At 44.0% G+C, this 13,340-nt stretch overlaps 1 protein-coding gene across 1 annotated transcript in view; it reads left to right on the forward strand.

Annotated features, from left to right (window-relative positions):
• The first annotated feature begins 2,201 nt into the window (after positions 1-2,201).
• The window catches only part of LOC148017136 (uncharacterized), a 37,216-nt gene continuing 26,077 nt past the window's right edge, over positions 2,202-13,340 (forward strand). The window contains exons 1-2 of the mRNA XM_087663423.1: positions 2,202-2,798; positions 2,914-5,083. Coding sequence (XP_087519549.1) covers positions 3,289-5,083 — 1,795 coding nt within the window. The 5' untranslated portion in view covers positions 2,202-2,798; positions 2,914-3,288. The remainder of the gene's footprint in view (positions 2,799-2,913; positions 5,084-13,340) is intronic.

Genomic DNA, 13,340 nt, shown 5'->3' on the forward strand with positions numbered 1-13,340 from the left:
TCACAGGTGTGGATTTCATGGTAGCACACGACTACTCCTAAAAGGAAGGGGGGAGCAGCTCTATTGGATGTTAATTTTCATATGGTTGCTTTGAGGTTTGCTCTTCTGTAGGCTCTTTGTGTACAGTCTCATCCCTGGACGGATATAGCAAAATGTTTTATAGAGAAGACTAGCATTTCTCATGGTAGCACGGTTATTCATGCTTCTCGGTGGCATGTGCTTAACTCCACAAGATCTTTTAAGGTCTCCCAGTCTTTTCTCCTTTCCCATATGATCGCATCTTGGTAGGTGATGTTACGTTTTTTAGTTTGGCGCCCCTCGGATTCTCGTAAGGAGGAGAATTCTCTCCTAGGTGAAGTACTGGCCTCTTCGAGGTTGTTGGACTGGCCTAACAAAGATCTGTAGCGAGACAAGTTTGATTGCATGGCTTGGCTGGGGTTGCAGTCAGTCCACGATGGTGTCATTCCTGGATAGGCATGTCTTTATTCATTTTGGTGTATTCGCCAGCACTTTCGGGTGCTTAGAGGGTATCATGTTATTTGGATGGCCATACAGGACAGAATTACGAGCTATTATCCTTTGCCTACATTATAGCTCTTGTCTCCTTGGCACGATTGGATATTTGTGATTTTTGATGATTTCGAGAAAAGGTTGGCCAATTAGATATATCATTAGATGGTGGAGGCCAAGACATGGGTGACGGATAAGGCAAATAAAGTATGGCTCATTTGGGAAAGCAAAAAGAAGTGGCAGGACAGATTCATCAAGCTCTGGAAATCTAAAGTTCTGTATCAGGGAAAAATGTTTATGTGGAGGCTACTTATTGGGGCACTTCCTACTGGGAATGTGCTGCGTGCTCGTAAGATCATTGCTGGGGTGATGTATATTCTGTACTACATGTGATGAGACAATGCTTCATCTTTTTGTCTCCTGCCCTGTTGTAAGACAAATTTGGAATTTTGTTTTCCGTGTCTGGTCCTCGTTGACTCGACACCGGATTTGAGCTCATTTGTGGATTTTGGGAAAGATGACCTCCATGACCTCTTTGAGTTTAGATTATTCCTGCCTTTTCCATTTCCTCAGATGGACAGCCTTGTGGCATATTTGGCATACTCCAAATGCCTTTATTTTTGATTCAATATTTGGGATTCATGGTCATGTGACCCGAATCTGGGGTTTAGTGTTGTGGCAAATCACCTCTATGGTGTTTGCTGACTTGGTTCTTCTTTATATTGCTACTCCCTAGCTGAACATTGTCCACTCCACACTAGCTATGCTTTCAGTGTGATAATTCTGTGTAGACTTTCCTTCATGACTGTTATTTTCCGTTATTTTTGAGCCAACTTGATGGTTTGATGTAAAATATTTACTACTTAATTCAATTATCTTCACGAAGAGAGAGAGAGAGAGAGAGAGAGAGAGAGAGAGAGAGAGAGAGAGAGAGAGAGAGAGAGAGAGAGAGAGAGAGAGAGAGAGAGAGAGAGAGTTGCAAGACAATCATTGATTTATATTTTCTCCACAAGTGGCTTCACCATTTGCAAAGAGAGGATGGACTAAAGAGTAAGGATAGATTGCCATATGATGATGATGGTGATTAATTTTTCCATTTAGGCTTTTCTCTTTTATTATTTGTAAATAAACTCATATTTAGCACACTAAAGAAAGTGTGTTTAGGTCTACTTCTCTAAGAATTTATCTTACTTTTCCTTTAAAAGTTCAATAAGTGTACTCTAGAGTGTTGACATTTAGACAACGTCTATGGATGTGCAAAACTACGACAAAAAGTGCAACATTGTGGGAATATGTGTGCCAACATAAAAGTGTACAATTAAGCAATAACAATAAATATAACTTGCATTTAACAAGCAAACATTTTACTACTAGTTAGATGTGTCTTTCGCCCATCTTGCACCAATATTGGGTTGCCTTTGCAAACCGATGAAATTGCCTCCTCGAGCGATGCAGCTAGGAATTGAACTTGAGAGCACATACAGCAGAGAGTGTGATCCCACCAACTCGGTTGCCGTTCTTGTCGTGTGAAGGTGGCTTTATAATGGGTGTTGGAATCAAGTTTTGCACCGTAGTACCAATGTCTCAAGACACTCCACGTTAGTCTTTGATGCCATGTTGACACTTTCCACTTCGGGGAAGTGAGCTAAATGATTGATTAGCTGATTCTGATTCATTTTGCAGCACGGGGGTAGGGAAAAGCTGTCCACCACCATAAACCACATATCTAGTAGACTAGACGTCCAGTCCTCTTTGCCCTTTTCTGCAAAAAAGAAAAGATCCATGTCTGCCCTTTCTCCTTCCAGCAGCGATTCACGGCCTATCCCTGCCTCGTCGTGTCCTCCCTCTGTGCCTCGCGTTGGATACGCATTCATTGGGCAACCAAAAGGCAAAAGTGCCTCGGCACGCATCATCTCCATCCACAGCTCTTCTGCCAACCAAGTCCATCCCTGCTTTCCTCCCGAATCCTTTCTGATTGCCTAAGGCATCCACAACTCGCGTGTGTGTCTCCGCCTCTCCTTCCGCTCTACTGCCAACCAAGTACATCCCTGCGTGCCTCCCAAATCCTTTCTGATTGCGTAAGGCACTTCATGATATCATGCCTTGTTCATCATCCTTTAGACGTGCAGCAGTTGGTGGCCATGGCGGATTCGCTATCTCGGCCTCCATGAATGAGCCTCCATTAGGTTGCCGTCGCGTCTATATGCTTGCTGAAGACACCGACTTCATGCTTCCCTCAGGTTGCCACGGCTTCTTCATGTTTGTTGAAGACATCGACTGCTGATGAGGTAACATCTGTATAATTTCTCAGGACACGGCAGGTCGAATGTTGTTTGGTCAGAGTGCATGTATCTTAGCAATGACAACTAGATGATTCTTGTGAAAGGATGAATGTTTCTGCAGGTCGTAGAGTCGACAAACACATGAGCGACTTGCAGTGCCTTCAGAAAAGTTTCTGTTTGCTAAAGCTGGCCTGTTTATGCAAATATCAATGTACGTCTCGGACATCCATGTGCAGCTTTGATGCTGTAAGAGCAGCTTGAAAAGCAGCAGTGTTAGCCCTACAGAGGAGCTTGAATACCAGGTGGCCTATTTATGCAAATATCGATGTACATCTCGGACATCCATGTGCACTTTTGATGCTGCAGCGGTGGTAGCTCTGTAAGAGCAGCTTGAATACCAGCAGTGGTAGGCCGTAGAGGAGCTCAAGTACCAAGAGGAGATGGACATCTTACAGACATCATAAGATCTTGAGTCAAGTATCAAGTCCATTCAGAGATGTTGGAGATGGGACAGCCTTCAGACCTTGACTTGTTTAAGCAGTCTGTCAAGATGCATGCCTTAAGTTCTGTCATGGCTTCTGATGCCTTAGCTACCGTATCGGCTGTTAAAGCCAAGCCTACTATTACAGGCTGCCTCCCCTCAGAGACTCTCAGCACAGGAAGCTTAGGAGGGGATAGAGGGCTGAAGTCATCATGGATTCAACGTCTAAAGCCACGGGATGAAGTTGATATGATAAGCAGCAGCTATGCTGAAGCTTCTTCAGAGAAACCACAATCACATGGCTATCTGGAAGGGAAAGCATTCCTGAAGTCTCTTGATGTTACCATTGATGAAGCAGGAACAAAAATCTTGAAGAATGGGAGCATGTCCAGGCAAGTGGTACATGGCCAGAAGGATTTCCTATCAGAGAAAGGTCTTGGTTTGGGACCCTGGATTAATCTTAGCTCAGGAAGTTGGCTAGATCCAAAAGCACTAATGGAATCTGAACCAGCAGAAGCTAATCTTGTGCATGTTGTTGGAGGTGGGATAGCTACAGGATCAGATACAGAAGCTGAAGGAAGGGCAAGAGGTAATGTTAATGCATCGCTAGTCTCAAACAACTTTACAAGTAGTGGTTTGCAGCCAGATGTTGTTATGCCTGTAAACAAGGCCAAGCCTCCATTGCCACCTCGGAACAAGCTTGGATTGCCCCCGAGGCCCAATCAGAAGAGTCAGGGTCTCACTGCTTTGTCAGGAAATTCTTCTCCAACGGCTGGGGATAAGGTCAGGTTTTTAAAATATAACTCACATGCAAAGGTCAATGAGAAGCCTTTGCAATGGGAGCTAGCAGTAGAGGTGGTGTCACCAAGTAAGGTTGGTGTGAACGAGGATGTATCTGATGACCATGCAGTCTCTTCTTCTCAGGGCACAAGACCACCCACATTTCAACGACATGGTTCTAGATTATTTCCAGTGAAAGAATTGTTTTTAAACTCCACAGTTGGAGGGCTACATCCTGAATTGCCCAGTAAGCATCATGAACATGCCATGTCAGGTACTGCTGATTGCGGAGCTTGCCCACACCTTAAAACTGCCATGGGACCTTCAGTTTCATGTGGTGATGGGCAAGTTGGAAGCGGTAGGAAAGAAGTATCTGTGTGCACAGATACAATTTTAAGAGGGAGATTTCCTTCTCTAGAAGGTATAAATGATACTATTGTAGAACCACTCTCTGAAGTTGCTGTTATTGATCTGCAGCCAGAGCGATCCAGGTCCCAAGCTGAAGGATCTAAAGCTGTTTTTGAAAGGACTGATAAAGCATGCGCCCTACAATGTTTGCCATCTGAACCATCTCATAGAGGAACAAAGGGAGATAGAACAGATCCAGTACTGGAACCGGCATCGAGTTCTTCAACTACGGCAAGTTTTCCCTGGGAGATGTTTATAGAAGCTATTGGTGCTTCTAAAGTGGCCAGGGAACAGTTTGTAGAAACATACAATAAAGCTCGTGATGAGCTCAAGAGTCATAAAAGCTTGCACATGGTCTATAGAGCGTCTGAGAAGGAAGTGGATTATCACTCAAAACTGACTTTGGGACAAGGGTTTTATGGCTGTGATCATGCAGCTCTTAGGCTTGAGAGACAGTCTCTAGGGAGTCAACATCTGTTGTCTGGAGGGCATGTAGAGTTTAGCAATTCAAGGCTGGATCAAAAGTCTGAGCCATCTGGTATCAACTCAAAGGCCATTGGTACCTCGCCGCCCAAAAAGGAGCAGCTAAAATTTGAACGAGGCACTGTTCAACTTATTGATGGTAAAGTACAGTTTTTTTCTGTCTTGCATTACTAACATGTTAAAATTGAAGTCTTGTTATTCTTTGTAAATCAAATTGGCTTTCACATAAGCTTGTCGTTTCCTGTATGCTTATTATGGTTGTACAACCAGATTATCTGGGTTTAAAATACTCAAGAAGAGTCACGAATCAAAACTGTGCTTGCTTTTGGTGTAAAGGTTGAACATCCCAATGAAACTCATAAATGTATTGATGCTTGCTTTTGGTGTAAAGGTTGAACATCCCAATGAAACTCATAAATGTATTGATGGGAAACTTGCAATCCCACAGCCATCCCTGAGACTATTGTGTCCATGTTCTCTAGTAGGTTTTATGACTCTTAAAAGATTGCTTTGTTGGTCATGCACTGCTTGCACTTTCTCAGCCCTCTATGTTATTTGTCTCCATGGTTTGGTGCTCCTGGAGTGCTAATATTAGTGTTTGTGCCTGAAGTACTCTACAGCTTCTATTGCCAACCTAGGTGCCTTTTATTGATATTCATCAGATTCCAGATTTTACATGTTTGCTATTTTTGAATGATGATAATGGCTAGGAAAGTTCAACTCTAGGTTGGATAGACAGCAAGGGTGCGTAAGTTGCTGATGGGCCTATATGTATGATGAGCATGTGCTGGGGCTAAGTTGTTCAGGCCAAAGGTAAGCCAATCAGATGGTAAAGTGAGATTAGAGTCTACTATATCTTGTGTCAAGTGTTTTAGTCCACCCATGTCATGGAAAACCCTCTTTGTGTATGTTGCATCTTTTGTATTTTTTATCAATCAATCATGTTTCGTGGTGTACATCCACTCTTTACAAGTGCACATCTGCCTCTTCTTTGTGTGTGTGTGTGAAACCAGGCTTCTCAGATAGTATCATAAATAACTGGATTAAGCACTAATTACAGCAATAATAAAATTCACATAAACTGAAATACAAATGTTATTATCAATCTTGGACAAAGGACACTTGGTTGGCCCCAAAACTAGCGTTTCTTGTGGTATTTCTTCAACTTGCATTGTATTTTGGATGAAGTACATTGAGATTGCTCCAATGTCCTCCACTTTCCAATGCCTCTTGCTGTCATAAATGGCCAGCAAGCCTTCTTTTCAGTTTGCCCCTAGATTTACCTAGGGATTGGCCTTCAATTGTCACACATTGACTTAACAAACTTGCGCAACACGTGCTTCTCACATTTGTACATTTGATAAATAACTAATCAAATGCTAGCTAAGCATTAAAAATTTGTGTCTCCATGACACTCTCCATAGTTGAAGTTGGAATGTTGAAGCTAGAACTCAGATTGCTAAAATTGGAACTTTCCTACCTCTACCAAGTGGAAAGTAGGGCAGTGGAGAGTCTGATCCGAATGATGATGGATGTGATAGTTGTACAAACTCTCTCGATGGAAGTTGTACAAGACTCAAGTGATGCTTATCAAACTAGCAATGTCTAGGTAGCTGCTAGCTTGGTTGTAGTGAATAGCTGTCACCTTGTTTCCAGTTTGCAGCTCGTCTTCAATGGGTGTCTAGCCTCACGTGACTATTGCCACATTGTTACCATTTGTTGTTCAACCATCATTGATTGTAGGCACATCTTCACATGGTATTAGAGAAAGTGCTCTTCTAAAGAGTATCATGTGGCTATCGTGGAGACTTGGTTTGTGTGAGATACATGAATGACATTTAACTGATTGACGATGGCTCGAAGGACTCCATCTTTTTGGATCCTTTGATGCTTTCTCAAGCTACTTTTTCAATGGAGGCTTTGTTGAGGCATTATGTTCTTGATTTGGAGGACCATGCTCCATCTGCTAACATTTCTTTTAGGGTCATTCACAACGGCCCAACTCTTTTTCTCCTCATACTCCTTCAACATCTCAATTAGAGCACTTCATTGAGATTAATCACTTCTTAGTGGAGGAAAGACTTTCCGCTTGAGACATAGTCAAAAGTTCCAGTTCTTCAAAATCAAGCTCAGTGGAAGGTTCATACAATCCATTCTTGGGTGAGTCTAGTTTCGTCTATATTACTTCTTCGGTGGAAGGTTCCATTGCTGATGATTGGTCTCCTATGAAGGAAAAAGGGAGAGGTACAACCCCCCTTACAGAGATCCTCGTGGCATTTCTTGTCCAAAAAGAATAGGTTTTGTACATTTTGCTAGAAACCTAGCCATGTAGATGACAATTGTCACTCAAAGGCCAAGGATTTTAGACCCACCTGCAAAATCACCTCATTCATAGCTAAGGGTCTTTTACCCACACCCAAGTTGAATCCAATCCCCATTCCTAAACCAACCTCAACCCCTTGTGGGAGTGATATTGCCACGCCAAGGAGGTTGAGAGGGGATCTTCCCTAGGGAGGTAGCGGAGTTTCTCCACCCCCTGGTATTAGTGTTCATTAGTGGCTGCACAAGTGTGCTGGATCGTGGATCTCCCGTCAATCAGTGCCTCATAGCATCTTTGACTGGTTTGGCTCTCTCTTTCTCTAGGCTAGTTTCTTAGGTATGCTAGGTCACTCTTAGAAACCTTAGGCTAGTTTCCTTTAGGCTTTTCTCTTTCATTTAGCACAACATCCAAAGAATCTCAGTATGAAACATTTGATATGTAGGTTCCTTTTTGATCCTTTCATGCTGGCTTTTATATTTTAGTTTAGGACTAACATTGCAGGTACTACTTGGGCTAAAGGTTTGTTTTTTTGGTTCTTGCATTGGTGAGTATTGCCTCCATTAGCATGGAGATGGAGATGGCTGTTAGAGTGGAGCAGTGTGGAAGCGTATGACCAAGACAAAGAGTAAATAGAGAGAGAAGAGAGAGAGAGAAAGAGACAATGGAACACAAAAAATCTGCAATGAAGAATGCTGTATGAGGATGCAAATATGTACACAGACGCAGAGTGTATGTTTGAATATGTCTCCACCTCGAAGATCTCACACTTTGTGAACTTCAAGGGCAATCTTCACAATCAATAGCTTGGAAACGTGAGATCTGAATAGTATGAGTGTGTGGAGGTTCGGCCAAATAAATAGCCAACAAAAAATGCCATAAATAATGCAAGCCAGTTGACATGGTGATCAACTTTGTGTTGCTACGTGGCACTCTTGCCTACTAACGTGACACACTTGTGGGTAAAATTGGACTGCCACAACACCCCAATGATAGGAAAGACCTGTCTAGGAGGTGACAATCTCTAATACCCCGTCTCAGATCCTAGACAGGGCAGATAGCTAAGGGATTTAGAGTGCTGTCAAATTAAAGCTTGAGGAAGCACCTTCATTAACAAGTCGGCAAGGTTTTCCTCTTGTCTTGCAGTAGACTAGGGCAATAGTCTCATCTAGAATCTTCTCTCGGACAAAATGGTACTAGATCTCAAGGTGCTTTGTTCGAGCATGGAACCTAGGGTTCCAAGCCAAGGCAATGCAACTCTCATTGTCGCGCAGAAGAACAGTAGGACCTGTTTGCCGGGAGCCAAGCTCCTCCAAGAGCTTGCGAAGCCAAATTGTCTCACATGTAGTAGAAGACACCACCCAATACTCCGCCTCAGTTGAAGATAGCGCAACTTGTGGGCTGCTTCTTGCTGCTCTCGGAAACAGCACTGGCACCCAAGGTAAAGTAATAACTTGTCGCGGACCTGTGATGATCCACATCGCCAACCCAATCTGAATTACTCGATCTTGTAAGTACCAAGTTTGCATCACGTTTATCTGCTGGATAATAGATCCCAAGATCAGGGGTCCCTCCTAGGAACCACAAAATCCTCTGAGCAGCTTGCCAATGAACCATCTTGGGTTCACTCATGAACCTAGCCAGCACACCTACAGCATAACATAAGCCAACACGAGTATTGAGAAGTCGTATCAAGGAGGCAACTAATTGCCAATAACAGGTAGCATCCGCCAAAGGAGAATCGGAATGAGCTGCAGCCTTTCAATTCGGGTCCATAGGAGTCATAAGGGACTTGCATCCCTCCATCTCACACGTGGTAAGAGCGTAGTCAAGAGCTCCTTTACATACCGCTATTGGGAAATGAATATCCCCCTTGGAGTCTGATAGATCGCATGAACTAGAAAGAAATGAAGAAGTCCCATATCCATCATCTCAAACTTCTCATGAAGTGTTGCCTTCGTCTGCTTGACCGTTTGAACATGGTCACTTGTCACAATCAAGTTGTCCACATAAAGGACAAACAACACACAACCTCCACTTGAGGTGTGAACATAAAGCAGGGGTTGGCCTTGGAATGGCAATACCCCAATTTCTCTTGGAGGAACGAGTGAATCTTCTCATTCCAAGCACGGGGAGCTTGCTTAAGGCTATAGAGAGCCTTCCTCAACCTGTACACCTTACCAATAGAAGAATTGAAGCCTGGAGGCTGCTCAACATAGATCTGCTCATTCAACTTCCCATTCAAGAATGCAAACTTGACATCCGATTGATAGACCAACCATATCCTATGGCTAGCCAAGGCAAGAACCGCACGATAGTAGCCATCCAAGCTGTAGGGGCAAAAATATCATGGAAATCAATGCCTGGGCGGTATGAAACACCTTTAGCAACAATGCAAGCCTTGTGCTTGTCCAAGGTGCCATCACTGCGGTGCTTGGTCTTGAAGACCCATTTGACTCCAAAGATCTTTTCATGAGAAGGCTTCGGCACAAGGTACCAAGTGCCATTCCTCTCAATCGACTCCAACTCTAGGTCCATTGCTTGTTGCCAATGATCATGTTGGAAAGCCTCCTTCATGGAGGTGGGCTCTCGATCCTGCATGGCACAAGTCATCAAACAGTAGTTAGTGTACACAAGCTCAGTGTGGTGTGCTTGGTTCATTCAAGAACGCCGCGGGCCATCTTGCAGCTACCACTCCTCAAGGACCCCCTCAATCCTGTTAGCCAGTCATTTCCTGGACAATGTGTACGGCAGTGTTGTGTTAGTAGGCTCCACGTCGACACCTACAATCAGACAGTTTTTTTACTACAGTCGGCTGCATTTAATGCAGTTGACCTGGTTCAATTATTTCCTATTTTTTGGCTGTTTATTGCCGGTTCATGGCATACTCCAGCATTCATTATTTCAGATTCTAATCTTGAGATCTGTTGGCTGAGACAGGGGCTGACAGAGATCGAGGTCATCAAGTCGGAGACATACACAGATATTTCCTCTGCCCCGTGGTGTATTCTGCACTCTTATACAGCATACTACACTGCAGATTTTGTGTTTACACTCTCCTTTTCTCTCTCTTCTCTCTGTGTTCACTCTCTCTCTGTCTTTGTCCTACGCTTTTGAATTGCTGCACTCTGACATGGTATAAGAGCGGTGAAGGTGGATTGACTGAGGACTGAACCTATCCGAAGAGGAGATTTCAGCGCGACACAAGGCTGTGTGTCTAGGATTTGAGGGCGAGTGGGAGGGCTGCGCATCGGATCAAGGCTGAAGCGAGCTTGGTCGTGCGGGAAAGGAGTATCGGGCTGACGGAGATCGAGGTCATCAAGTCGGATACATACGTAGATATTTCCTCTGCCCATAGTTACGCGAAATGCTGTTTCTGGCGTTTTAGAAACGCTACAGCGTTTCTAGAAATGGAAATGCCCAAGAAATGATGTTTCTGTAGACTGCGATTTCGGGCAAAACTTTGGCCCGAACGTGAGCGCCCTAGACTCCCACATTCCAGTCAACTTTTCGCCTGCCTATGTTTCTTCTCTCCAATCTGTCAGGCCTACTCCTTTGTTGACTGAGGACTCCAGAGCCACGCACACACACACACACACACACACACACATTCTCTCTCTCTCTCTCTCTCTCTCTCTCATCTCGAATCTTCTCTCTCAAATTTCTGCGTGGTTGTAGGTTGTAGCCTGTGAATCGTGATTCTGATTCGTGAAGGTGTGACCATCTCACGTTGCAGCCTGGGCCCTGCACTCATCATGGTGAAGGATGCTGCATGGGATCATGTGACGATTCTCACGGAGTATAGAGGTGGTGGTGGCTCCAAGCGATGGAGATGTAATTATTGTGGCATTGAAGAGGAGGGGCAGCCACAAGGATCAAAGATCATCTTGCACATGTGGCAAATAAAGACATAGGCCCATGCCTAAATGTACCTGCAAACATGAAGGCTTTTCTTCAAGCATGGAAGCTCAGTCGGTTAGGCAATCAAAGTGCATCAGTTATAGGGGAGAGGGGAGTAGATGATGTAACTTCTGTAGCAACAGGGCCATCAAGAGGAGTAGAGCTACATTGGAGTTAGATGCAGCTTCAGTGGGGGGGGCTGGGGCGCACAGGACTCCTCCAAGCTGCTTGAGTCTTGACTCTTCAGAGTTCAGACATATGCTCTCTTGTGTGGCTGTGTCTTATCATTTATGTTTATGGTCATTGAGTGAGGACTCAGTGGACCGTGGTGTTTTATGGATCATTAGTTATCAACTTATCTTTTATGCTCTTGTACCTTTTTTTCATGATTCATGAATACGATTCAGCCTCCAGGTGTTTTTGTGATTCATGTATATCTATTATCACGTTAAATGTAAATTGTAATGATCTAATCTTTAAAGTGTGATCTATGAATATCTTTAGAGTGTGCTTGGCACTTGCCAATTCAAAGTTTAAGTATACTGTATGAATCTTGATGTATCTTTCAATTTTGGAAATTGGTGTAGGCTATAGGTAACAGGTTATAGAAGTTAGGATTTAGGACCTCCGACCTAGTATGATAGTATCAAATTTCAATGTCAATAATCAATTGTATGTTAATCATGTATGTCAAGTATTTTCCATTAAGTGACAAGTGTGGCTTATTGTCGTCTATTATCTATATTATATATTAAATCGGGGTTACATATTTCCTTGTATCTTCGTTTCTCCGTTTCCCCGTTTCTTCGTGGAGACAAAACTCCGTTTCTACCGTTTCTCCACCGTTTCCGTTTCGCCGTTTCCGAAACTCCAAGTAACCATGCCTTTGTCCCCTTGTGTATTTCTGCACTCTTATACAGCATATTACATCGCAGATTTTCTGCGTTCACTCTCCTTTTCTCTCTCTCTGTGTTCACTCTGTCTCAGTATTTGTCCTACGCTTCTGCATCGTTGCACCTGATTTGGAAGCATTCTGTCCCTTCAACTGTTCCTCTTGGTCCAAGACGATAGGAACCAACTCTTCCCACCAAAGAGCCGACTCCTGCCTTGATGCAATAAGAGCAAAATAAAAAGTATCGAATCGTGGTGGCAGCTGGGATAGTAAATTGATCGCCAAGTCTTTGGAGGAAATAGGCTTCCCTACATTTTGAACCTGCATTTGAAGTTGCCAAAGCTTGTTGATGTGTTTTTGAAGCGAAGAAGACTTATTCACGGACAAGGTCCGCATTTGCACCTCCAAAGAAACCCTCTTCATCAGGGTTATCTGGTTGTACATTTGACGGAGCTCCAGCCATATCTCACGAGCCAACGTCAAGTGCTTGATGTGAGCTATCACGGTTGTGGTGCAAGACAGAAACAGAAAAGATTGAATCCTGGCATTTAGTTTGTCCCAATGAGACTGGGCCTTGGTCAACTCTGCGTGAGCATTGCAAGGGAGTTTGGACTCATCCCTCACTGAGGTCCTGTTAATCTCCTCCATCACCAGTTCTGCCAAATCATAAGACTCCAAAATGGCCAACATCATCACCCGCCAGATGCGGTAATTGTCACCATCAAGCTTTTGATTCTATGGAAGAGCCGGTAGGATAGGGACCTTCCTGTCCATGATCGCCTGAAACTCCAAATCAGTCTTTGTAGACATGTTAACCTGCAATACCTGCACAAACGCAAAATAGCCCCCTTTGACTGTGAAAACGCAGCCTTCTAGGGCTGGTTCCTCTGCTGCCCAAACTTTCTTCAACCGTCGGAGGCGATGAAAAGGTAAAATCTGCAGTGGAAGGCCTCAAACGCAGCTTTCCTCTCCTTCGAACAGCAATAACCTGCAGCAAATTCACTGATTAGACTCCTGATGCTGCGATGGCAGCTCCCCAGACTCGTGACTGGATCGTGGACAGTGGTGCCTCCCGGCACATGACTCCTTTTCCTGTTGGTGTTGCCCATTTGCGGCCTTCTCGTGGGCAGATTCTCATTGGAGACAACACTTTTGTGTCTATTGCTGCGCGGGGTGAGATTCAACTTATTCCAAATGGACATGGTGGTATCCACACCTCTGAGGTGTTGCATGTGCTAGGTTTGGGGTATCATTTACCTTTGGTCCATAAGATTTGTTCTCTTGGCC

Source organism: Lygodium microphyllum, chromosome 22 (genome assembly GCF_053477565.2).
Source record: "Lygodium microphyllum isolate KBCC chromosome 22, Lygodium_microphyllum_v1.1.10, whole genome shotgun sequence".
In the NCBI taxonomy this organism is placed as follows: domain Eukaryota; kingdom Viridiplantae; phylum Streptophyta; class Polypodiopsida; order Schizaeales; family Lygodiaceae; genus Lygodium; species Lygodium microphyllum.